Source organism: Boleophthalmus pectinirostris, unplaced genomic scaffold (genome assembly GCF_026225935.1).
Source record: "Boleophthalmus pectinirostris isolate CB_2022bp ecotype Guang Dong unplaced genomic scaffold, ASM2622593v1 HiC_scaffold_11, whole genome shotgun sequence".
In the NCBI taxonomy this organism is placed as follows: Eukaryota; Metazoa; Chordata; class Actinopteri; order Gobiiformes; family Gobiidae; genus Boleophthalmus; species Boleophthalmus pectinirostris.
The window spans coordinates 23497373-23524389 of NW_026570994.1; the positions used below are offsets into that span (position 1 = coordinate 23497373).

General features: G+C 44.6%; 2 protein-coding genes across 2 annotated transcripts in view; both read right to left on the reverse strand.

The window, feature by feature from the left end:
- Nucleotides 1-16967, reverse strand: cab39l (calcium binding protein 39-like). The gene is given in 9 exon segments (XM_055163039.1): nt 1-2030; nt 2365-2955; nt 3625-3838; nt 4781-4836; nt 4921-5089; nt 8497-8615; nt 10447-10611; nt 11473-11603; nt 16804-16967. Coding segments are annotated over 7 exon segments (1005 nt in total). The 5' UTR covers nt 11575-11603; nt 16804-16967; the 3' UTR covers nt 1-2030; nt 2365-2775.
- A 9449-nt stretch (nt 16968-26416) lies between these two features.
- Nucleotides 26417-27017, reverse strand: part of mcf2la (mcf.2 cell line derived transforming sequence-like a) — a 70174-nt gene continuing 69573 nt past the window's right edge. Inside the window, exon 23 of the mRNA XM_055163834.1 lies at nt 26417-26556. Within this exon, the coding sequence (XP_055019809.1) occupies nt 26477-26556 (80 nt within the window). The 3' untranslated portion in view covers nt 26417-26476. The remainder of the gene's footprint in view (nt 26557-27017) is intronic.

The window sequence follows — 27017 nt, forward strand, 5'->3', positions numbered from 1 at the left end:
TGCATCCCATATTTTTATTTTATTGTTTTTGTTCGTACAGATGTTAAACCGACTCGATCAGCTGCAAATCAAAAACAAACCAAAAAAAAATAAATCATGTTTGTGTGTGAGAATGAGTCACTAACATGAAATACTGCTAACGACTAACTGCTAACGGCTAACAGCTAACGGCTAACTGCTAACCGCTAACTGCTAACGGCTAACTGCTAACGGCTAATCCCGATTTGAACAGATTAATGGCAAAAGTAGAAAATTGAGAAAATTATGAAATTATTAATTAAGTTTAGCAAGATTTACAATAATTACACGTTTTATGTTTACAACAAAGTGTGGGGTTTTAGTCCACGTTTGGAATTGAAACGGTTTTCTTTGGAATTTTGAGCTAAAATTTCAAAACGTTCTTTATTTTTTTGAGATATGATAGTTACACAATAATTATCAGAATCAAAAATCTGAATAGTTTTATTTATTTTGATTTAATTTTGAATCATTTGTATGAATTTGTGAACTTTTGGTAGTTTTTAGATCTTATTATTTCGTCAAAAATGTGAATTGTTTTATTAATTTTGATTTGAAGTTGTAGATCTTTTTTTTTTCTTCTCAATTATAATTTATAAATTGGATTCTTAAATCTTCCCAGAAAATGTGAACACACAATTTGAAACATGACTCTTACTATTTTCAATTTTATCTCTTTTGTGACCATATTTTTTAGTTTTTTTCGTATCATTTTTGCAGTTTGTACCAGTATTTTCAGTGCAATTTCCATTTTTCATTCATATTTTTAATGACGTTACCACTGTTTTCTGAAAGTTTCTGAAATAATTGGAAAAACCTTTTACTTTTCTTGTCTACGTCTTTGCTGTTTGTGGCGTGAAACAGACTGGAACATGGTGAAACGCGTCCAACGGCATTTAAAGTGTTAGTATACATTATAATTATTAGTTTTTCAGCATAACTCTCTTCGTGAGTGAATTGGCAACTCCAAAAAAAAAAAAAGTGTAAATTTGAAAAAAACTGTACAGAAATATTAAAAAATGGACAAAAATCTCCAAAATTATTTAAGGTTCACTGCTTAATCAAAACATTTTCGATTCAAATTAAGCTCCCCCAAAATACAGAAAAAACATGAATTATTCGAAAAATAAAAGGCACCTCTTTGATCTCCGTAATCAATATGCAAATAATATGTAAATGATGTTCACAACAATAAAAGCCTCAAAGGATAGCACTCATTTCAAAATAAAAGCATGAGAAAATAAAAAATAAAAAGACACAATTATTTGCAAAATTTTCTTAATTTTTACAGAAAGTGCTATCAGCCGCCAGCGACGAGGACCAGGGATTAAAAACGAAATTTAAACACGTAAAATAATCCTTCATTTGAATTTGGCTTCATATTTAGATCAGCTTGTTGCTCTCTGCTCTAAGTCGCTGCCCCTTCAGAGCACTGTCACAACACAATCAGAGTTTGTCCAGTTTTGTGTCGTGTTTTTGTGTATTTATGGAGAATTGTCGTGTGGGCGGAGCCTCGTACAGACTCGTACTCATAACCGTAAGGAGGCCCGAATGTAAACAGACCAGTTTAAAATTCCTAAAATGCTGTGAAATTTTAATTTTTGTTAATTAATGTTAAATTTTTGTAACTGTTAGCTGGATATTTTTAAGGAAGACGACTTAAATCTTTCATGTAATTTTTTTCAAACCAGACGAGAAGTTTGAATCCACGTTTGAGATCTACAGGAATATTTCTGAAATTTGTGCAGAAATTTCCAGAAATTCCAAAGTAGAAAATTTAAACAGTTTTAGTATTATTATTATTATTTTTTTTTTATTTAGTCCCTGGTTTAGTCCTGGTTTAGTCCTGGTTCAGTCCTGGTTTAGTCCTGGTTCAGTCTTGTTTTAGTCCTGGTTTATTCCTGGTTTAGTCCTGGTTTAGTCCTGGTTTAGTCCTGTTTCAGTCCTGTTTTAGTTCTGGTTCAGTCCTGTTTTAGTCCTGGTTCAGTCCCCAATTTAGTCCTGGTTTAGACCTGGTTTAGTCCTGGTTTAGTCCTGGTTTAGTCCTGGTTAGTCTGGTTAGTCTAGTCCTGGTTTAGTAGTCCTGGTTTAGACCTGGTTTAGTCCTGGTTTAGTCCTGTTTAGTCCTGTTTAGACCTGGTTTAGTCCTGGTTTAGTCCTGTTTAGTCCTGTTTAGTCCTGGTTTAGTCTGGTTTAGTCTGGTTAGACCTGGTTAGTTTTAGTCCTGGTTTAGTCCTGTTTAGTCCTGGTTTAGTCCTGTTTTAGTCCTGGTTCAGTCCCCAATTTAGTCCTGGTTTAGACCTGGTTTAGTCCTGTCTTAGTCCTGATTTTAGTCCTGGTTTAGACCTGGTTTAGTCCTGGTTTAGTCCTGGTTTAGTCCTGGTTTAGATTTGATTAACTTATTTCTTATTAGAATTAAAAATCTGACTCTTCAGTTTTTTCTTGACAAAAGTGAAACAAATAATTTTAAACATGATTCTAGAAATGTGCAGATTTCAAAATAAAAGACGATTAGACGGTCGGGCCTTTTCAAAATAAGAGTTCTGAAAATCGTTTCGTTGAAATGGTTTAAATGATGCGTTTGGTTTTTAAGCGCCGGCCCTCTGAAGCTGAGCAAATCAAAAACATGCGACGGATGAAGAAAAAATAAAATACAGGAAGTGATCAGTGATTGAGAACCTTCACAATAAGAGTCTCCGAAGTTGCTTATTTAAATAGACTGATTTAGTTTGTGTGCGCGTTTCTACGGCGACGGCTTTAGGAGGCGGGCTTCTTCAGGTCGCGGATCTGTTTGATTAAATAGGTCTTCTCGTCGTTGAACTGTTCGTCGTCCGTCCGGTCCTTCTGGAAGTTGGACAGGAAGTCGATGAGTTTGGTTTGGTTCTTCAGGAGGATGTCCACGATGGGCTGGGTCTTGTTCGGGTTCGCTACGAAAACCTGGAGGAAAAACACGGAGAGATGTTAGAAAAATAGAAGAGAGGAGAAGGTCAGAGGAGAACTTTAGAGGAGAAAGTTTTGGAAGAAGTTTAGAGGAGAAGTTTAGAGGAGAAGGTTAGAGAAGATCAGAGGAGAAAGTTTAGACGAGAAAGTTAATGGAGAAAAGTAGAGAAGAAGGTTAGACGAAAACATTAGAGGAGAAGGTCAGAGGAGAAAGTTGCACCTGAAGGTTACAGTAGAAAGTTTGATAAGAATGTTGGAGGAGAAGGTCAGAGGAGAACGTTAAAGTTGGTGGAGAACATTAGAGGAGAACGTTTGGGAAGAAGTTTAGAGGAGAAGGCTGGAGGAGAAGGTTAGAAGAAAAAGTTAGAGGAGAACGTCAGAGGAGAAGGTAAGACGGACAAAATTAGAGGAGAAGGTTTAGAGTAGAAGGTTAGAGGAGAAGGTCAGAGGAGAAAGTTGGAAGTGAAGGTTAGAGTAGAAAGTTTGATAAGGTTGGAGGAGAAGGTTTCAAGGAGAAAGTTAGGAGAAGGTTAGAAGAGAAAGTTGGAGGTGAAGGTTTGAGGAGAAGGTTAAGTTGGAGGAGAAGGTCAGACGAGAAGTTCAGAGGAAAAGTTGAGATGAAAAGGTTAGAGGAGAAGGTCGGAGGAGCTGAGGTGGAGCAGAGACCTTGAAGACGTGGAAAGCCTCGAACTGGATGTTGGCGCTTTTGTCCCTCAGGAGGTTCATCATGAGTTTGAGGTTTTCTGTTTTGCTGATGTAACGAGTCATGACCGTGAAGTTATGTCGGTCCAACAGAAGCTCCCCCAGAAGCTGCAACGAAACACCCGAGTTTAGACCTGGTTTAGACCTGGTTTAGACCTGGTTTAGTCCTGGTTTAGTCCTGGTTTAGACCTGGTTTAGTCCTGGTTTAGTCCTGGTTTAGTCCCTGGTTTAGTCCTGGTTTAGTCCCTGGTTTAGTCCTGGTTTAGTCCTGGTTTAGACCTGGTTTAGTCCTGGTTTAGTCCTGGTTTAGTCCTGGTTTAGTCCTGGTTTAGTCCTGGTTTAGTCCTGGTTTAGTCCTGGTTTAGTCCTGGTTTAGTCCTGGTTTAGTCCTGGTTTAGTCCTGGTTTAGTTTAGTCCTGGTTTAGTCCTGGTTTAGTCTGGTTTAGTCCCTGGTTTAGTCCTGGTTTTAGTCCTGGTTTAGTCCTGGTTTAGTCCTGGTTTAGTCCTGGTTTAGTCCTGGTTCAGTCCTGGTTTAGTCCTGGTTTTAGTCCTGGTTTAGTCCTGGTTTAGTCCTGGTTTAGTCCTGGTTTAGTCCAGTCCTGGTTTAGTCCTGGTTTAGTCCTGGTTTAGAGTCCTGGTTTAGTCCTGGTTTAGTCCTGGTTTAGTCCTGGTTAGTCCTGGTTTAGTCCTGGTTACCTGGTTTAGTCCTGGTTTAGTCCTGGTTTAGTCCTGGTTTAGTCCTGGTTTAGTCCTGGTTTAGTCCTGGTTTAGTGGTTTAGTCCTGGTTTAGTCCTGGTTTAGTCCTGGTTTAGTCTTTTTAGTCCTGTTCCTGGTTTAGTCCTGGTTTAGACCTGGTTAGTTTAGTCCTGGTTTAGTCCTGGTTTAGAGGTGGAGTCCTGGTTTAGTCCTGGTTTAGTCCTGGTTTAGTCCTGGTTTAGTCCTGGTTTAGTCCTGGTTTAGACCTAGTCCTGGTTTAGTCCTGGTTTAGTCCTGGTTTAGTCCTGGTTTAGTCCTGGTTTAGTTGATCCTGGTTTAGTTTTAGTCCTGGTTTAGAAAAGACCTGGTTTAGTCCTGGTTAGACCTGGTTTAGTCCTGGTTTAGTTTTGTTTGGTTTAAAAACTCACGGTTTAGCCTTGGTTGAGTTTAGACCAGAACTTTATGTCTCGTCAGTAGATCCTAAAAGAACCAGAAAGAACACGCAGAGTTTGTGAGGGAACAGTTTGGAGCGAGATGTTCTGAAGTCGGTTTTCGGGTCGGTACCTTGAAGGTGGCGAAGGCGTCTGAGGCGATGTCGAACGTGGACATTTCCACGTAGTGGAAGAATCGGTGGAACTCGTCCGAGTGGAGCACGATTTTAGCCAACGCCTCGTGACGGATGCACTCCCTCAACATGATCCCACAGTTCAGAGCCACTTGAGGAGTCTCGTACCTGCAGGAGACCAGAGTCCAGAGACCAGAGACCAGATCCAGACCAGAGACCAGAGACCAGATCAGACCAGAGACCAGAGACCAGAAAGACCAGAGACCAGACCAGAGACAGAGACCAGAGACCAGATCAGACCAGAGACCAGAGAGACCAGAGACCAGAGACCAGACCAGAGACCAGAGACCAGAGACCAGACCAGAGACCAGAGACCAGAGACCAGAGACCAGACCAGACCAGAGACCAGAGACCAGAGACCAGACCAGACCAGAGACCAGAGACCAGACCAGAGACCAGAGACCAGATCAGACCAGAGACCAGAGACCAGAGACCAGAGACCAGAGACCAGAGACCAGACCAGACCAGAGACCAGAGACCAGAGACCAGAGACCAGACCAGAGACCAGAGAGACCAGAGACCAGAGAGAGACCAGAGACCAGACCAGAGACCCAGAGACCAGAGACCAGAGACCAGATCAGACCAGAGACCAAAGACCAGACCAGACAGACCAGAGACCAGAGACCAGAGACCAGACAGACCAGAGACCAGAGACCAAGACCAGACCAGACCTCAGACCAGAGACCAGAGACCAGAGACCAGAGACCAGAGACCAGAGACCAGAGACCAGAGACCAGAAGACCAGAGACCAGAGACCAGAGACCAGACCAGAGACCAAAGACCAGACCAGACCCAGAGACCAGAGACCAGAGACCAGAGACCAGAGACCAGAGACCAGACCAGACCAGAGACCAGACCAGAGACCAGAGACCAGAGACCAGAGACCAGAGACCAGAGACCAGAGACCAGAGACCAGATCAGACCAGAGACCAGACCAGACAGAGACCAGAGACCAGAGACCAGAGACCAGAGACCAGAGACCAGAGAGACCAGAGACCAGACCAGACCAGAGACCAGAGACCAGACCAGAGACCAGAGACCAGAGACCAGAGACCAGAGACCAGACCAGAGACCAGACCAGAGACCAGAGACCAGAGACCAGATCAGACCAGAGACCAAAGACCAGACCAGAGACCAGAGACCAGAGACCAGAGACCAGAGACCAGAGACCAGAGACCAGAGACCAGACCAGAGACCAGAGACCAGACCAGAGACCAGAGAGACCAGAGACCAGAGAGACCAGAAGACCAGACCAGAGACCAAGAGAGACCAGAGACCAGAGACCAAAGACCAGACCAGAAGACCAAAGACCAGAGACCAGAGACCAGAGACCAGAGACCAGAGACCAGACCAGAGACCAGACCAGACCAGAGACCAGAGACCAGAGACCAGACCAGACCAGAGACCAGAGACCAGAGACCAGAGACCAGAGACCAGAGACCAGATCAGACAGAGACCAGAGACCAGAGACCAGAGACCAGAGAGACCAGACAGACCAGAGACCAGAGACCAGATCAGACCAGAGACCAGAGACCAGAGACCAGAGACCAGAGACCAGATCCAAGACCAGAGACCAGAGACCAGAGACCAGAGACCAAAGACCAAAGACCAAAGACCAGAGACCAGAGACCAGAGACCAAAGACCAGACCAGACCAGAGACCAGACCAGAGACCAGAGGACCAGAGGAAGACCAGAGGAAGACCAGAGGAAGACCAGAGGAAGACCAGAAACCCAGGTCAGACCGGAGTAAGACCGGGGAGAGACCGAAGAGAGACCGGAGTTAGACCGAGGAGAGATTTTAGACCAGACAGAGACCAGGGAAAGATCAGGTTGAGTCCTGGTTGAGTTCTTGTTGAGTTCTTGTTGAGTCCTGGTTGAGTCCTGGTGTAGTCCTGTTTGAGTCTTAGTTGAGTCCTGTTTGAGTCCTGGTGTAGTCCTGTTTGAGTCCTGGTGTAGTCCTGTTTGAGTCCTGGTGTAGTCCTGTTTGAGTCCTGGTTGAGTCCTGTTTGAGTCCTGAGTCCTGTTTGAGTCCTGGTTGAGTCCTGGAGTCCTGAGTCCTGGTTGGAGTCCTGGTTGAGTCCTGGTTGAGTCCTGTTTGTTGAGTCCTGTTTGAGTCCTGGTGTAGTCCTGTTTGAGTCCTGTTGAGTCCTGGTTTGAGTCCTGGTGTAGTCCTGGTTGAGTCCTGGTTGAGTCGTGGTTGAGTCGTGGTTGAGTCGTGGTTGAGTCGTGGTTGAGTCGTGGTTGAGTCCAGTTTGAGTCCTGTTGAGTCCTGGTTGAGTCCTGGTTGAGTCCAGTTTGAGTCCAGTTTGAGTCCAGTTTGAGTCCAGTTTGAGTCCTGGTTGAGTCCTGGTTGAGTCCTGGTTGAGTCCTGGTTGAGTTCTTGTTGAGTCCTGGTGTAGTCCTGTTTGAGTCCTGGTTTAGTCCTGGTTTAGTCCTGGTTGAGTCCTGGTTGAGTCCTGGTGTAGTCCTGTTTGAGTCCAGTTTGAGTCCTGGTGTAGTCCTGGTTGAGTCCAGTTTGAGTCCTGGTTGAGTCCAGTTTGAGTCCAGTTTGAGTCCTGGTTGAGTCCAGTTTGAGTCCTGGTTGAGTCCAGTTTGAGTCCTGGTTGAGTCCTGGTTGAGTCCAGTTTGAGTCCAGTTTGAGTCCTGGTTGAGTCCAGTTTGAGTCCTGGTGTAGTCCTGGTGTAGTCCTGGTTGAGTCCTGGTCCAGTCTTGTTTGAGTCCTGGTTGAGTCCTGGTTGAGTCCAGTTTGAGTCCAGTTTGAGTCCAGTTGAGTCCTGTTGAGTCCAGTTTGAGTCCAGTTTGAGTCCAGTTTGAGTCCAGTTTGAGTCCTGGTTGAGTCCTGGTTGAGTCCAGTTTGAGTCCTGGTTGAGTCCTGGTTGAGTCCAGTTTGAGTCCAGTTTGAGTCCAGTTTGAGTCCAGTTTGAGTCCAGTGTTGAGTCCTGGTTGAGTCCTGGTGTAGTCCAGTTTGAGTCCAGTTTGAGTCCAGTTTGAGTCCAGTTTGAGTCCAGTTTGAGTCCAGTTTGAGTCCTGGTTGAGTCCAGTTTGAGTCCAGTTTGAGTCCAGTTTGAGTCCAGTTTGAGTCCTGGTGTAGTCCTGAGTTGAGTCCAGTGAGTCCTTCCAGTTTGAGTCCTGAGTCCAGTTGAGTCCAGTCAGTTTGAGTCCTGGTTGAGTCCTGTTGTTGAGTCCTGGTGTAGTCCTGTTTGAGTCCAGTTTGAGTCCTGGTCCAGTCCAGTTTTGAGTCCTGGTTTGAGTCCAGTTTGAGTCCAGTGAGTTGAGTCCAGTCCAGTTGAGTCCTGAGTCCTGGTTGAGTCCTGGTTGAGTCCAGTTTGAGTCCTGTTTGAGTCCAGTTTGAGTCCTGGTTGAGTCCAGTTTGAGTCCAGTTTGAGTCCTGGTTGAGTCCAGTTTGAGTCCTGGTTGAGTCCAGTTTGAGTCCTGTTTGAGTCCTGGTCCAGTCCAGTTTGAGTCCTGTTTGAGTCCTGGTTGAGTCCAGTTTGAGTCCTGGTTGAGTTCTTACCCTCTCAGGAGGATGAACAGGACTTGGCTGTGGGAGCAGAAGTACTCGACTGTCGGGCTCCGGGTTCCGATCTGTCGCCTCAGGATGTTGTTAAAGATCTGACACACGTCCTTCTTCCCCTGGACACAGACACGGGACTAGACCAGGACCGGGACTACCAGGACTAGACCGGGACTAGACCGGGACTAGACCAGGACTAGACCAGGACCAGGACTAGACCGGACTAGACCGACCGGGACTAGACCGGGACTAGACCGGACTAGACACCAGGACTAGACCAGGACTAGACCCTAGACCAGGACTAGACCGGACCCGACTAGACCGGGACTAAGACCAGGACTAAACAGGACTAAACCGGGACTAGACCAGGGACTAGACCGGACTAGACCGGGACTAGACCGGACTAGACCGGGACTAGACCAGGACTAACCAGGCTAGACCGGACTAGACTAGACCGGACTAGACCGGGACTAGACCAGGACTAAACCAGACTAGACCAGGGACTAGACCCGGGCTAGACCAGGACTAGACCGGGACTAGACGGACTAGACGGGGACTAGACGGGACTAAACCAGGACTAGACCAGGACTAGACCGGACTAAACAGACTAGACCGGACTAGACCGGGACTAGGACTAAACCGGACTAGACCAGGACTAGACAGACTAAGACCGGGACTAAGGACTAGACTACGGGACTAGACCGGGACTAGACCAGGACTAGGACTAGGACTAAGACTAGGACTAGACCGGGACTAGACACTAGGGACTAGACCAGGGACTAGACTAGACCAGGACTAGACCAGGACTAGACCGGGACTAAACCAGGACTAGACCAGGACTAGACGGGACTAGACCACTAGGGACTAGACCGGGACTAGAACCAGGACTAGACCGGGACTAGACCGGACTAAACCGGGACCTAGACGGACTACTAAACCGGGACTAGACGGGACTAGACCGGGACTAACGGGACTAGACCGGGACTAGACCCAGGGACTAGACGGGACTAGACCGGGACTAGAACCAGGACTAGACCGGGACTAGAACCGGGACTAGACCGGGACTAACCGGGACTAAACCAGGACTAGACCCGGACTAGACTAAACCCGGACTAGACCGGGAGGGACTAGACCGGGACTAGACCTAGACCGGGACTCCAGTAGACCTCTCTGGGTTCAGCAGTTGTTGCCCAATTGTTTTATTGGATCCAGAAGCTCTTAGTTTTAGTTTTAGTTTAGTTTAGTTTAGTTTTAGTTTTAGTTTTAGTTTTTTTTAGTTTTTTTAGTTTAGTTTAGTTTTAGTTTAGTTTTAGTTTAGTTTTAGTTTTAGTTTAGTTTTAGTTTAGTTTTAGTTTAGTTTTTAGTTTAGTTTTTTTAGTTTAGTTTAGTTTAGTTTTAGTTTAGTTTTAGTTTAGTTGGTGTGAAAGTTTCAGTCTCACTCAGATCTGCACTAAATCAAACAGACCAGAAGCTCATAAAAGACCTGGTGTCGTTCTGCTGGACTCTGCACCAGAAGCCAAACCTCAGGTCCATCGTCCACATGAGACAGAAGCTCCAGACCAACGCTTCCAAACGCTTCACGGGACGGAACTTTTATTATTTCATTGTTGGACTTTGATAAACGTCGGTGGGACCAGGTTTGGTGTGAAAAGACCAAACGAGTCTCCAAATAATCAAACTATCGCCCGGGGTTAAACCTGTGAGGCTCAGAGGACCAGACCTGACCTGGATCCTGGTCCTGACCTGGATCCTGGTCCAGACCTGGATCCTGGTCCAGACCTGGATCCTGGTCCAGACCTGGATCCTGGTCCAGACCTGGATCCTGGTCCAGACCTGGCTGAGGTTTTGTTGTAGCAGTTGCCACAGTAACAGCAGTATTTGTAGTATTTGTAGTATTTGTAGTATCAGGAGTAGTATTAGTAGTATTTTTGGTAGTACTGGTTGCTGTACCTCGAAGTCGATGAGCTGCAGGTGCTCGACGAGGCTCAGCAGGAGGCCGCTGGTGTACAGCTCCTGGGCCAGTTGAGCCACAGTCTCAGTGTGAGGCTCTTTGTCGTTGCTCCCGTACAAGATCTCCTTCATAGACACCAGGCATTTGGACACCTCCTCCGACGCCTATGGGAAACACAAGGGAAAGACGGGGGGGAGGTTCAAGTCCAGGCATTTCAACACACGACAGTCCTGCTCCTGGTTTGGTCTTTGTCAAGTCCCTCGTTTAGATCTGGTTTAGTCCTAGTTCAGAGCTGGTCCAGACCTGGTCCAGACCTGGTCCAGACCTGGTCCAGACCTGGTCCAGACCTGGTCCAGACCTGGTCCAGACCTGGTCCAGACCTGGTCCAGACCTGGTCCAGACCTGGTCCAGTCCTGTTCTTTCATGAGGCTGATAACTTTAACAAAGTCGTGTGAGAACATCACAAACTCCAGTCAAGTCTCACATTCACTCAAAATAATCTGTAGAACTGAACCAGGACTGAGCCAAGTCTGAACCAGGACTGAACCCGGTCTAAACCCGGTCTAAACCCGGTCTAAACTGAACTAAGGACTAAACCAGGGACTGAACCAGGACTGAACCAAAACTATCACAATCTTTAAGCAGGACTAAAGCGGAGACTAAACTAGGACTAAACCAGGACTAAACCAGGACTACCACAAGTCTAAATAACACAAAAGCAGAACTGAACCAGGACTAAACCAGGGTCTAAAACCAAGGACTAAGACAGGAACTAAACCAGGAAAGAATAGGTCTAAATCGGTACGAAAGCAGGACCTGAGTGAGTCTAAACCAGGACTAAACCTCGTCTAAATCCGGTCTAAAACCCCGGTCTAAACCCGGTCTAAACCCGGTCTAAACCCGGTCTAAACCCGGTCTAAACCCGTCTATACCCCCATCTAAACCTCGTCTAAACCCGGTCTAAACCCGGTCTAAACCCGGTCTAAACCCGGTCTAAACCCGGTCTAAACCCGGTCTGGACTCACCTTGTCGGCCTTCTTCTCCTGCTTGACCAGGATGTTGAGGTTTTCCTTCAGGATCTTGACGATCTCGCTCGGACTTTTGTGGGATTTTCCGAACAGCGGCATGTTGGACCTTCACAATAAAAGCACTGGACCTGGAACACAAACACACGCTCTTATTCTGAAATCCTGCACTCGTCTGAAGAAAAGAGACACAGAAAAATCGATTTAACTTCAGTCAGGGTCTAATTTCTGACAAAGAACGAGAGCAGACGGACGTTAAACAACTTCACACGTTTATTTGTCGAGTTTTGAAGTTTTTTTTGTGTAAAGTTTGAGTATTTTTGAGTATTTCTGAGTATTTTTGGCACAGACTCGAGTTTTATTTGGATCATGAGACTCGCTCCTGATCTGGAACAAAAGAAAAATCACTGCAGGACAAATAAACGGCTCCTGTAAACCAGGACTAAACCAGGACTAAACCAGGACTAAACCAGGACTAAACCAGGACTAAACCAGGACTAAACCAGGACTAAACCAGGACTAAACCAGGACTAAACCAGGTCTAAACCAGGACTAAACCAGGACTAAACCAGGACTGAACCAGGACTCGGCCCAGACCGTGATGATGTGATTAAGAGGTTTTTCTGTGAGATTTTTGTGATTTTTATTCAACTGGATTTTCTGTTTAAATGAACCGACTAATCCTCAAGAAACTCTTATGTAATCTGATTACTCTGCTGATTACTCTGCAGCTCGAGGCCTCGTACAAGACTGACGGACAGGACTGAACCAGGTCTAAACCAGGACTAAACCAGGACTAAACCAGGTCTAAAGCAGGACTAACCAGGACTAAAAACCAGGACTAAACCAGGACTAAACCAGGTCTAAAACCAGGACTAAACTAAACCAGGACTAAACCAGGTCTAAACCAGGGACTAAACCAGGACTAAACTAAACCAGGACTAAAGCAGGACTAAACCAGGGGACTAAAGCAGGACTAAAAAGCCAGAAACCAGGACTAAACCAGGACTAAACAGGACTAAACCAGGACTAAACCAGGACTAAACCAGGTCTAAACCAGGACTAAACCAGGACTAAACCAGGTCTAAACCAGGACTAAACCAGGACTACTAAACCAGGACTAAACCAGGACTTTAAACTCCAGGACTCTAAACCAGGACTCTAAACCAGGACTAAACCAGGTAAACTAAACCAGGACTAAACCAGGACTAAACCAGGACTAAACTAAACCAGGACTAAACTAAAACCAGGACTAAACCAGGACTAAACCAGGACTAAACCAGGTCTAAACCAGGACTAAACCAGGACTAAACCAGGTCTAAACCAGGACTAAACCAGGAAACCAGGACTAAACCAGGACTAAACCAGGACTAAACCAGGTAAACCAGGACTAAACTAAACCAGGACTAAACCAGGACTCTAAACCAGGTCTAAACCAGGACTGAAACCAGGTCTAAACCAGGTCTAAACCAGGACTAAACCAGGTCTAAACCAGGACTAACCAGGACTAAACCAGGACTCTAAACCAGGACTAAACCAGGACTGAACCAGGACTAAACCAGGACTAAACCAGGACTAAACTAAACCAGGACAAACCAGGACTAAACCAGGACTGGAAACCAGACTAAACCAGGACTAAACCAGGTCTAAACCTAAACCAGGACTAAACCAGGTCTAAACCAGGAAAACCAGGTCTAAACCAGAAAAGGTCTAACCAGGTCTTAAAGGACAAAGGACTAACAGGACTAACAGGACTGAACCAGGACTAAACCAGGACTAAAGCAGGACCTGAGTGGGACTAAACCAGGACTAAACTAAACCAAAGACTAAGCCAGGGACTAAACCAGGAAAGAATAGGGACCCAGTGGGCCTAAACCAGGACTAAACCAGGACTAAAACAGGACTAAAACAGAACTGAACTAAAGACTAAATCAGGGACTAAACCTGGGCTGAACCAGGGATTAAACCGGGATTGAACCAAAACTATAGCAAGATTTAGGCAGGACTAAAGACGGGACTAAACCAGGATTAAACCAGGATTAGAGCAGGACTAAAGCAGAACTGAACCAGGACTAACCCAGGGCGTAGATCAAGAACTAAACCAGGACTACGTCAAGTCTAAACCAGGAAAGAACAGGGTCTAAACCAGGTCTAAACCAGGTCTAAACCAGGACTAAACCAGGACTAAACCAGGTCTAAACCAGGACTATAACAGGACTGAACCAGGGTCTAAACCAAGAACTAATCCAAGGACTAAACCAGGAAAGAATAGTTCTAAAACAGGACTGGAGCAGGACCTGAGTGGGTCTGAACCCGGTCTGAACCCGGTCTGGTCCCGGTCTGAACCCGGTCTGAACCCGGCCTAACCCGGTCTGGTCCCGGTCTGAACCCGGTCTGGTCCAGCAGAGGAGCCGCAGAGGAGCCGCAGAGGAGCCGCAGAGGAGCCGCAGTGACATGTGGGTGTGACGCTCTGATCTGTGACTCACTCGACTCTCACATACTTCAAATATCCAAGAAGTACTCAAGATAATCTCCTGGGAGTACAGGCCGAGTACTGCAGGCCGAGTACTGCAGTACAGTACACAAACCTGAAATACCACGTCTCCGCTCGCCCCGGGGCAGAGCGGCACAGACCTGGCTGCTCCTCTGCCCGACGCCTCCACAACCACAAACCCAAACTCATGTAAAACAGACAGAGGGGAGAGTGTCCTGCCCAACGACACAACGGCAAACGAGAACAACACCAGAAACAGAAACAGAAACAGAAACACAGACGGAAAAAACAACTAAGAAAACGGTTATTTGGCTCCAAAACCAAAATGAAAAAAACAGATAAAGATTCGATTTTTTCAGTTTTTGATTTTGTGTTTAAATGAAAAATAGAAAAAACAGATAATGAACTGAACCAGGACTAAAACTGGACTAAACCAGGACTAACCAGGACTAAACCAGGACTAAACCAGGACTAAACCAGGACTAAACCAGGACTAAACCAGGACTAAACCAGGACCAAACAAGGACTAAAACTGGACTCGACCTGGACTTGAACCAGGACTTGACCAGGACCCAACCAGGCCTGAACCAGGACTAAAACTGGACCCGACCTGGACCAGACTGGACTAAAACTGGACTAAAACTGGACTAAACCAGGACTGAACCAGGACTAAACCAGGACCAAACAAGGACCTAAACCAGGACAAACAAGGACTAAACCAGGACCAAACAAGGACTAAAACTGGACTCGACCTGGACTTGACCAGGACCCAACCAGGCCTGAACCAGGACTAAAACTGGACCCGACCTGGACCTGACCTGGACTAAAACTGGACTAAAACTGGACTAAACCAGGACTGAACCAGGACTGAACCAGGACTAAACCAGGTCCCGGTCTCAGCCCTGGTCTGGTCCTGGTCTGATTCCGGTCTCGGTCCCGGGCTCAGTTCCAGTCCTAGTCCTGGTCTAGTCCTGGTCTAGTCCTGGTTTAGTCCTGTTCTTGTCCTGGTTTAGTGGAAAAGTGACACAGTGCAGCTTTAATTTGAGGCTGATCACTGAGAACTGGTCTCTGTGTCTTGGACTTGTTCTGATCCAGATCCAGATGTTCTACAGGTTCTGTTCTGTTGTTGTTCAGGATTCAGAGGAAAACGAGGCTCTGCTTTTCTTCCTTGTGTTTAGTTTCACAAATCTGCCGTCACATTTAAACTCAAAAAACTGTAAATATTTCTCTGAGTCGACTTCGTCCTGGAGACGCGACGCGACGAGAAGAATTTCAGTTTAAAACTCCGACGTGAAACTAAACGGACTCTGAGATTTAAGTGGTGATCTTCATGTTTCCTCGACACACGGAGCTGCAGTCGTGTTTGTTTCGTTCATTTGTTTGAGTGACTCTTTATTCTGAGTCTGTTTAACATCTGCAAACCTCCAAACGCTCTGCTCCACCTCGTGATGTCATCAACCTTTAGTTCAGTCGAGATCAACGACTCCAGAACTGAAATGATCCAAATGATTCTGGTGAAGGAGTGTGGAGTTTAAAAACACTGGTCTAGTCCTGGTTTAGTCCTGGTTTAGATCTGGTTTAGACTTGGTTTAGATCAGATCTGGTTTAGTCCTGGTTTAGTCCTGGTTTAGTCCCTGGTTTAGACCTGGTTTAGTCCTGGTTTAGTCCCTGGTTTAGTCCTGGTTCAGTCCTGGTTTAGTTCTGGTTTAGTTCTGGTTTAGTCCTGTTTTAGACCTGGTTTAGTCCTGGTTTAGTCCTGGTTCAGTCCTGGTTTACTTCTGGTTTAGTTCTGTTTTAGACCTGGTTTAGTCCTGGTTTAGTCCTGGTTTAGACTTGTTTTAGACCTGTTTTAGTCCTGGTTTACTTCTGGTTTAGTCCTGGTTTAGTCCTGGTTTAGACCTGGTTTAGACCTGGTTTAGTCCTGGTTTAGTCCTGGTTTGACCTTCTCAGCTCCGTTTCTCTTTAGTTGAGTCCAGATTTGCGTCTCCACGTCTGAAATCAAACAGATGATTGTCGTGAAGGCGTGTGGGGGTTTAAAAACACGGTGGAGCACTTCTCCCTGTATCACCACACGATGACATCACAAGGTGGAAGAGAGGAATAGTTTTCAGTTGGAGATCGGCCTAAATCTGCAGTTTGGTTTGTGAGTTAAACGTTTGTGAACGAAACAAAACAAAACACAAGTCCAGATCCGAGCGAGACGACGAAACCACATCAGAAAACACACATCAGAGAATCATTTCACATTTAGTTTCACATTTAATTTCACATTTCAACATTTTAAATCGTTTGAATCGTTTTATTTTGTACATCTTTAAATCCTCTCGTGTCTTACCGCAGTCCTCTTTATTGTTTTATTGTGAAGGACGTGACCGGACGCGCGTTTTGTTTTCGCCGTGCGTCGCCTCGCGCTCGTTACGCTGGTCGTGTAAAGTAACGCAGCAATGGCACAAAAAGCAACATTTCACGCGAGTTCCGGACGCGGGTTTGTGCGCGCGGACGCCTCCTCGGTTCGCCCTTTGCGCCCGGGTGAACCTGGCCCGGGCCCGTGCGTAAAAAGTCCGCGGGGCTGGACCGAGTAAACAGAGGCAGACAATGTGGATCCGCGGCTACACCCCTGTCCTCGAGCAATGCGCACGGCTCCAGCGCATTACGCACAAACCCGCACGCCGAACCCGCACGTACGCCGCGCTTTCACACGGTTTAATCGCTCCGAACACGAGTAAAGTTTGGTGTTTTGTTTGTTTTTCGGCGCTGTCAGTTCGCGTCGGAGTTGTCAAGGGCACAGTTCCGCGCGGGGCTGGAGCGGCTCGGCCCCGGGGGGAGACGGTACTCACAGCGGGGAGGACTTCACACTCCGCTCGGCGTCGGGGGGGGGGGGTCCGGGGTCAGTGGGTCGGAGCGCAGCGGCGGATTCGGGTGAAAAACCGACACGAGAGAGCGCAGGGAACGGCCGCTTGTGTCCATCGGGTATCGCTCCTGCCGTGTGCGTCAAGGCGGAAGCGACGAGGCGCGGCGCATCCGGCACAGACTTGGAAAATAAAAGCGCAAGAAAAATGTAAAAATACAAAAGCAGAAAAAACTGAAATAAAATGACAAACTAAAACTCAAAAGACAAAACTGAGGCTGAGAGTGAAGCAGCAGCGGGTGAAGTTACTGCCTCATAACGCGAAGGTTTACAGTTCAATCCAAGATTCAACGATTAAGGATTTTTACTTTTGTGACAGGGACTAAACCAGGACTAAATCGGGTCTAAAACAGGACTAAAACAAGACTAAAACAGGACTAAAACAGGACTAAACAAGGGACAGAATCAGGGACTAAACCAGATCTAAACCAAGAATAAAACAGGACTAAAACGGGGACTGAATTAGGGTCCAAACCAGGACTAAACCAGGACTAAGTTTGGGCTAAAACAGGGTCTAAACAAGGACTAAACCGGGACCAAACCAGGAGTAAAACAGGACAACAACAAGGATTAAACCAGTACTAAGTTTGGGCTAAAACAGTACTGGTTAAGTCCCTGGTTTAGACTTGGTTTTAGACCCTAAGTCAGGACTAGGACAGGGTCTAAAACAGTGTCTAAACCAGGACTAAATAAGGACTAAACCAGGTCTCAATCAGGCCTAGTTGAACCTGGACTAAACCTGGACTAAACCTGGACTAAACCTGGACTAAACCTGGACTAAACCTGGACTAAACCTGGACTTGTGGCTCACCTGGTTGAGTTGTTATTGCCTTATAACACAAAAGTTTACAGTTCAATTCCAGTTTCAACCAGTTTAAGGCTTCATACTTTTGTGTCCTTCAGCAAGACACTTCACTCGCTGCGTAAGTGTGAACGTTTTGGTCCGAGAGGCGCAGATCGACAGTCGTGTTTTCCTCAGTCTGACCCAGGGCAGCTGTGGCTCTGTGGAGGTTTAATAAAGACAAACCAAAAATCCACTTTTCTCTCTGTGCAAATGATTGAAAAATATCATCAAAACAAAACACAAATTCACTGCAAAAATAATAAAAAACGAAATCAGACAAATACAGGGATTTAACTTTCTCCTTATGGATTCAAACATTATGATTTAATTTAAACTACTAAAGTACTCAAATAAAAGCAGATAAAATGTAAAAATATCCAAAATATTTCTAAAAGCTGTTCAAATAATACGATATTATTTATACAAAATATAAATATTATGATAAATATTTTAAAACATAAGATTATTAATTTTTGCAATATCTCCTCTTCTATTTCTTATAAAATATCCACAAATTTAATTCTATAACTTTATTTTTATGTTTATTGACGCTGTGGTTTTATTGTGAAAGCGCTAATCTTTCTGTTTCCTGTTTTACTGTGTATGTGCCGCTCGTTTCCGGCGTGTGCGTGGTGACGTCGCGCTCTTGACGCCAGTATCTTTCCACTCACGCGCTCTGACGCCGCTTTTGTCGCACTTTTCACGCGCTTTTCACGCGCACGTCCCCACGGTCACGCAGCGTCACGTGCGCGCGCGGCCCCGGGGCGAGTTTCACGCAAAAAACACCGAAGAAAAACGCAAATATTCCCCGAAAAACTGAAGTTAAAGAGAAGGTAAAAGGAGCGCGCTGATTGGAGGATGCGGGTCACGTGGGAACAACAGCTCTGGACGGTCAGAAGAGAAATTTATCAAAAATACGGAACTTTCCCCGAATATTGACGCAATATATTTAGAATAAGATAAACATGAATTATTCTGACTAAATAACTTTACAAACTGACATTTAGTTTGAGGTTTTAGTGCTTATTTTACTTTATTTAGTGTTTATTTGTTTGTTTATTTATTTATTATTAATTAATTTTATTTATTTATTTTACTTTATTTAGTGTTTATTTATTGTTCAGTTATTATTTATTTATTTTATTTATTTGTTTTACTTTGTTTAGTGTTTATTTATTTATTATTATTATTATTATGTATTTATTTTATTTGTTTATTTTTACTTTATTTACTACTTATTTATTTAGTATTATTTATTTTATTTATTCATTTTACTTTATTGTTTATTAATTTAATTAGTATTATTAATTTATTTGTTTTTTTTTTATTATTTATGTATTTTATTTGTTTATTTTACTTTATTTAGTGTTTATGTATTTATTTATTATTATTTATAAATTTGTATTGATTTATTTTATGTATTTATTTGACTTTATTTAGTGTTTAGGTTCAAATAAAACTCCTAATTAAATAAAAGTGACTCTGAGCTTTAAACATGTTGTGATGTTGTGATGTTTCCTGGTCTCTTCAGTCGTGTTTGTTTCATTCACGTGTTTGAGTAAATCTGTATTATTATAAAACTACCAACGCTCTGTTCCACCTCGTGATGTCATTGTCATTTTCAACTGAACAACTTTTCTCTTGAGTCCAGAAGAGATCAGCAACTCCAGGACTGAACCGGGACCAAACCGGGACCGAACCGGGACTGAACCGGGACTAAACCGGGACTGAACCGGGACTGAACCGGGACTGAACAGGAACTGAACCGGGACTGAACCGGGACTGAAACCGGGACTGAACCGGGACTAAAGCAGGACTTTTCAGTATTTTCAGCGTGTGTTTCCTAAATGTATAAACTTTAAAAAGTCTGAAGCAGAAACAAAATAAAATAATAATGATTGATTATAACTGAATGTGAACAGACTCGTGTGGATCATTTTGTGTTTTTATTTTTGTTTAAACTTCAGTCTGAGTTTTTTTTCTTTTTTATCTGAACCACCGAGATCAAACCTGAAACACAAACTCAAACTGTCAGACTCGTGTTTTCTTCTCACGTTTGGAGACTCGAGTTCAGGTCCTTGTGGTTCAGAGGGAACAGACTCAGGTCCAGAGGTGCATGGTTCAAATCTTGCTCCAGGTCACACTGAGGAACTAAACCAGGTCCAGACCAGAGTGTTTAAGTGAGTCAGAGTTTAAAGTGTGAGATAAAGACTCAGGTGGAGGTGAGGAGGGAGCGAGACCAGGACGGCAGAGTCTGGATGGTGTGAGGAGGTCACCAGCTCAAGTCTCGCTCTCCCACAGACACGAAGATCCAGAGCAGGTCCCAGACTGTCTCAAAACGACTCATTTTACCAACCAAATGTAAAAATAAGTTTTTTTGCTAAAGTTGGGTGTGAGTGTGAGAGGAACATGAGGACAGACGCTGGACTTGAACCTCAGGTCAGTCTGGTTCTTCTCAACAGTCAGAGTCTTCACCTGTGGACCTCACAGACTCTCAGGGTCCAGGTCCGTCTGGTTCTTTTAGTCACATTGTTGGATTCTGGGACAGTTTGATGTTTTCTTCTCACATTTGGAGACTTGAGTCCAGATCCTTGTGGCTCAGGAGCTCGAGCCTCAGAAAGAAGCAACGATTCAAAGTTCAGAGGATCGAGTCCAACAGTCTGAACTGAAGAGAGCATCTGCCACAACAGAGACTCACTGGGACCTGGAGGTCTCTGGATCCAGACCAGGTCTCCACACAGACTCTGGTCCTGGTCCTGGTGAAGCGACAAGACTGTCTCAAAACCAGAACATTTTAGAGGAAAGAGTGTTGTTTTTTTCTAGTTGTTGATGACCTGAGTTTTGAGTGAAACATGTGGAGGAAACATCTGAGGTGGTTGGAGATTTGAACTCATCGTCTCTGTGTTTAAAGTCTCTGATCTTCTCCTCTGGACCACACACACTCTCATCAGGTTCTTCTGTCTTCTCATTATTTTACATTTGGATTATTGGAGGAAAGAGTCACATTCATGTTTTATTTTCACATCTGAAGGTTCTTCTTCAGGTTCCTGTGGCTCAGGAGTCGAGCTCTCGGATCATCAAGTCTCAGCTCTGGTCCAGAGGTTCCAGGATCGATTCTTGCTCCAACCGACTCTGGAGGGACTAAACCAGGACTAAACCAGGACTAAACCAGGACTGGGCCAGAGTTCAGTCTGAAGTCTTTAAGTGCAGAAGTTGTAAAGTTTGACATAAAGACACAGATGGAGCTCTGGAGGGGGGGTGGGACAGTGGAGGAGCAGGGAGAGCATCTGCCACAACAGAGACTCACTGGGACCTGGAGGTCTCTGGATCCAGACCAGGTCTCCACACAGACTCTGGTCCTGGTCGCAGTGCTTCTCACAGTGAGTTGGCGCTTGCGCCAACTCACTGTGAGAAGCACAAGACTGTCTCAAAACCAGAACATTTTAGAGGAAAAAGTGTTGTTTTTTTCTAAGTTTTTCCTAAAGTTGTTGATGACCTGAGTTTTGAGTCTTGAGTCTGAGTGAAACATGTGGAGGAAACATCTGAGGTGGTTGGAGATTTGAACTCATCGTCTCTGTGTTTAAAGTCTCTGATCTTCTCCTCTGGACCACACACACTCTCACCAGGTTCTTCTGTCTTCTCATTATTTTACATTTGGATTATTGGAGGAAACATTCATGTTTGAAGTTTGTTCTTCATGTTTCTGTGGCTCAGCAGGTTCGGCTCTCGGTCGGTGACAGTTTCTTAAAAAGCCATTATAACTTTATTTACACATAAATTGTTTAAATTCACAACAAAGTACAGTTCAGGATTTGAACCCAGAACCTCAGGTCGTCAGTGATCTTCAGTCACAGTGTTCTTCCCTCTGGTCCACAGCTCCACTCTGACCTGACTCACATTTACAGAGTTTTACAGTTAGATTCACAGACTCTACGTCTCATCTTCTTCTTTCACATTTGGAGTTTGTTGTTCAGTTCCTCGTGGTTCAGGTCGAGTTCTGTTTGTATGAACACAAACCCTGCTCTTATTCAGAGGTTGCAGGTTTGATTCCTGCTCTCCTCAGAAACTAAACTCTTATTTAAAGGTTTCTGGTTCAAGTCTCACAAACAAAAGCGAGTCTCTCTGTAACTCTGACAGTGTTTTTCTAAACTTCAGCTCCAGAGTTAAAGTTGAGATTTGAACTCAGAATCTCAGAACAAACAGGAGAGTCACATGACACATGACACATGTCACATGACACATGACACATGTCACATGTCACATGTTTGGGTCTCGACCTCTGAGCCAAACTGCTGCTCGTCTCCTCACTTGAGATCTCATTATTTTAGAATCACATTATTGGATCATGAGAGTTCGATGTTTCCTTCTCACATCTCAAGACTCGTTTTAAGTTCTTTGTGGCTCAGGAGGCCGAGAGCTCGAAAGAAAAACCTTTTAAATTATTCAGAGGTTCAGTTCAAGACTCGACACAGACCAACACGAGTCTGTGTAACCAACAACTGCAGAGTCAGAGTCTGTAAAGTTGAAGATGAGATTTAAACTCAACACAGCCTGAAAAGTGTCGCCTGTGGGAGTTTGAGCCTCTGTGTTCGGCTCAACTGGACCAGAACAAAGTGTTTTATAAAGAGAAGCTATTGTGTTTAAAGTGAGATTTGAACCCACAACCTCAGGACAGACTGTGCTAATGTCTGGAGCTGTGCCTCTGAGCCACACTGCAGGTCACTCAGGTCATTCTTCTTTTTTGTTTTTTTACTTGACTGGACTTACAGCTCAGAAACAGTTCAGTCATTTTATTTTAGTTTTTTCTTTTTTTCTTCATTTATAGAAAACAGACAGAAGCTTCCACACATCTGGACCTGGTCTTCTACACTTAAAGACTTCGGCCCAGTCCTGGTTTAGTCCTGGTTTAGTCCTGGTTTAGTCCTGGTTTAGTCCCTCCAGAGTCGGTTGGAGCAAGAATCGATCCTGGAACCTCTGGACCAGAGCTGAGACTTGATGATCCGAGAGCTCGACTCCTGAGCCACAGGAACCTGAAGAAGAACCTTCAGACGCAGCAGAAATACTTCACTTTACATCCAAGAGTAAAAAGTGTTTAAAGTGTGAAAGTGGAGTGAGGTGAGAGTCTGTGCAGCTCACGTTTAAACACAAACACCAGGACCAGACTCTCCTCAGGGGCTCAGTTCAACACTCAACTTGAACTCTGCAGATGAACTTCAGAAAAACACTTCAAAAGTTATGGAGAACCTGGAGTAAGTTCTGGTTCAGTTCAGACTGTTGGACTCGATCCTCTGAACTTTGAATCGTTGCTTCTTTCTGAGGCTCGAGCTCCTGAGCCACAAGGATCTGGACTCAAGTCTCCAAATGTGAGAAGAAAACATCAAACTGTCCCAGAATCCAACAATGTGACTAAAAGAACCAGACGGACCTGGACCCTGAGAGTCTGTGAGGTCCACAGGTGAAGACTCTGACTGTTGAGAAGAACCAGACTGACCTGAGGGTTCAAGTCCAGCGTCTGGACCTGGTCTGGACCTGGACTCTGGTGTGAAGGACCGAGGAGGAGCTGAGGATCCTTTCTGTTTTATTTACACCAGAATCACCAAGCTCCACAAAGGAGAAACATTCTTCTTCGTGGAGACTCTTATTTTGAAAGGATGAGCCTCGAGTCGTTTTTAAGGAAACCATTTCAACTTTATTAAAGCTGTGACTCGTTCTGAACATTAGAATTACATATTTACAAATGTACACATCCTTCTTTAATCACAAATATGAAAATAAGACGTGTTCGCTGCAATGTGCTGCATAAAACCAACCCAAATATCACAAGTTCTGCCCCCGGACCCGGAAATGGCTTTGAAAATGTAAAAAATCGTGATTTTAAAGTGACAAAAACACAGATCTGTACAGGATTTGTGACGTGCGTTTGAAAACCACAGTGAGGTATCGTGTAACAGTTCCAACTTCACAAAAACAGGATTTCAGATGTGAATTTTTGTATTTTCAGCGTCAATAAACTTTTTTTTTTTTGCAAAGACGTCATCCAGTGTTTTAAAAATGCACAAAATTATTATTACAAAACGACATGAGTGAAAATAACGAGACAACGGGAGAAAATCTGGGGCTGATTTGACCATTTTTTGGAAAGAAATTTATGCAGAATATGATCAGGACTTCAAAACCGTTTATTTTTGATTTATAAAATTAATTTGGATCAAAATATGAAGTTGATTTTATGCCAAAAAATTACAAAAAATTTTGAAAATAAACAAAAATTGTCAATCCTAGCCCCAGATTTATTTTATAGACCTTAAATAAAAATAGAAAACAGTAACAAACAGCATCTGGTGTTGGAAGCTGATTTCTCCTGGAAAACTGAATTTTAAATATTATTAAATCAACAATAAATTAAATAATATTGATGAGATTTAAAGGTCCCGTGTTACGTCTTTTTTATCGTTAAAAAAGTGACGTGTAAATGTTCGTTTGTGTCGACAGGAAGAAACCAGCTTCAAAAACAAACAAGACGAGAAAAAAAGTGGTGTTGTTCAGAAACACGACGTTTAAATTAAAATGATTTTCTATTTCAGATTTGAATTATTATTATTTTAATTTTTATTATTATTAAATGTGCCGTGAATGAGCGAAGAGAATCTGGAGAAGACAGGAGCAGAAACCAGGACTAAACCAAGACTAAACCAGGTCTAAACCAGGTCTAAACCAGGACTAAACCAGATCTAAACCAGGACTAAACCAGGTCTAAACCAGGTCTAAACCAGGACTAAACCAGGACTAAACCAGGTCTAAACCAAACCAGGACTAAACCAGGACTAAACCAGGTCTAAACCAGGACTAAACCAGATCTAAACCAGGTCTAAACCAGGTCTAAACCAGGACTAAACCAGGACTAAACCAGGTCTAAACCAGGTCTAAACCAGGACTAAACCAGGACTAAACCAGGTCTAAACCAGGTCTAAACCAGGACTAAACCAGGTCTAAACCAGGACTAAACCAGGTCTAAACCAGGACTAAACCAGGACTAAACCAAGAAGGAACCAGGTCTCAATCAAAACTAAACCAAGATAAAACCAGGACTAAGCCAGGGACCGACCCAGAACTAAACCCAAGACTAAACCAAGACTGAACCAGGACTAAACCAGGTCTAAACCAGGACTAAACCAGGTCTAAACCAGGACTAAACCAGGTCTAAACCAAGACTGAACCAGGACTAAACCAGGAATGAAACCAGGACTAAAGCCAAGACAAAACAAAAGACTAAACCAAGAAGGAACCAGTCCTGATTGTTCTGGACTAAACCAGGACTAAACAAGGGACTATAAACCAAGGACTGTCCCAGAACTAAACCCAGGACTAAACCAGGATCGAACCAGGTCTCGATCAGGACTAAACCAGGATTTGATCAGGATTTAAATCAAGATCAAACCAGAACTACAACTGGGACTAAACCAGGATCAAATCAGGTTTTAAACAAGGCTAAATGAGGAATTCAAACAGGATTAAATCAGGTCTGAACCAGGACTAAACCAGGACTAAACCAGGTCTTAATCCAGGTCTGTGCTCGTGTCTCCTCGTTCTTCTCGTCGGTGTCGTTGTGGTTCTAACAGGATTTTCACACAAGAACATTTGGACGTTTGTTTTTTTTAGATAAATGCTACATATTTATACTGATCAGAAACAGAAACAGGGACAAACTTTCACTTTCACTTTCACTTTCAGAAGATTCTTCACGTTTTTCAAGTGGCTCAAAAGTGAAACTCTGGACTTTCTGAAATCGCTGCTTAACAAAACTGGAGATTAAATATTCTATTATTCTATTTTATTTTAATGTTATTTCTAAAGTTTGGTGCCGTTTTATTTTATTGGACTCGTGTTTGATGTGTAAAGTCTTCAGGGTCTGATGTGGGAGTACCCGCTGTAGGTCTGATGTAGGAGTACCTGCTGTAGGTCTGACGTGGGAGTACCCGCTGTAGGTCTGACGTGGGAGTACCCGCTGTAGGTCTGATGAGGGAGTACCTGCTGTAGGTCTGACGTGGGAGTACCCGCTGTAGGTTTGATGTGGGAGTACCCGCTGTAGGTCTGATGAGGGAGTACCTGCTGTAGGTCTGACGTGGGAGTACCCGCTGTAGGTCTGATGTGGGAGTACCCGCTGTAGGGTTGATGTAGGAGTACCCGCCGTAGGTTTGATGTGGGAGTACCCACCGTAGGGTTGATGTGGGAGTAGCCGCTGTAGGGTTGACGTGGGAGTACCCGCTGTAGGTCTGATGTGGGAGTACCCGCTGTAGGTTTGATGTGGGAGTACCCGCTGTAGGTTGATGTGGGAGTACCCGCTGTAGGTTTGATGTGGGAGTACCCGCTGTAGGTTTGATGTGGGAGTACCCGCTGTAGGTTTGATGTGGGAGTACCCGCCGTAGGTGTTTGATGTGGGAGTACCCGCCGTAGGTGTTTGATGTGGGAGTACCTGCTGTAGGTTTGATGTGGGAGTACCCGCTGTAGGTGTTTGATGTGGGAGTACCCACCGTAGGTGTTTGATGTGGGAGTACCTGCTGTAGGTTTGATGTAGGAGTACCCGCTGTAGGTGTTTGATGTGGGAGTACCTGCTGTAGGGTTGATGTGGGAGTACCCGCTGTAGGTGTTTGATGTGGGAGTACCCGCTGTAGGGTTGATGTGGGAGTACCCGCTGTTGGTGTTTGATGTGGGAGTACCCGCTGTAGGGCTGATGTGGGAGTACCCGCTGTAGGTGTGTTCAGGGTTTGATGTCGGAGTAGCTGGTGTAGGTTTCGCTGCAGCTCGATGAGGTGCTCAGGTTCCCAGAGACGCTGCCGTCTGCAGGACAAAGAGGAAACACAACGTCAAACACAAAGATCATCTGAGTGTGAACGGACCAAGATTAAAGAAAGTCTCAACGAGAACGAGCCCCAGGATTAAACCCGGTCTAAACCCGGTCTAATCCTGGTCTAAACCCGGTCTAAACCCGGTCTAAACCAGGTCTAAACCAGGTCTAAACCCGGTCTAGTCCTGGTCTAGTCCTGGTCTAGTCTCGGTCTAGTCCAGGGGTGGGCAAACTTTCTGACTTTTAGGACATAGGGTCTGAGGGTTTGACTGAAGGACCGGACAGAAAACAGGACATAACGTGTTCAGATTCTTCACATTCTTATTCACATTTATCACTTTTATCTTGGACGTCAGACGCGACACGTTTCATCTGCAGTGAAAGATTCAGAACATAAAACTGTTGAGTCGTGTTCCTCTGCACGACACGACTGAACGTTTATCATGAGTTCAGT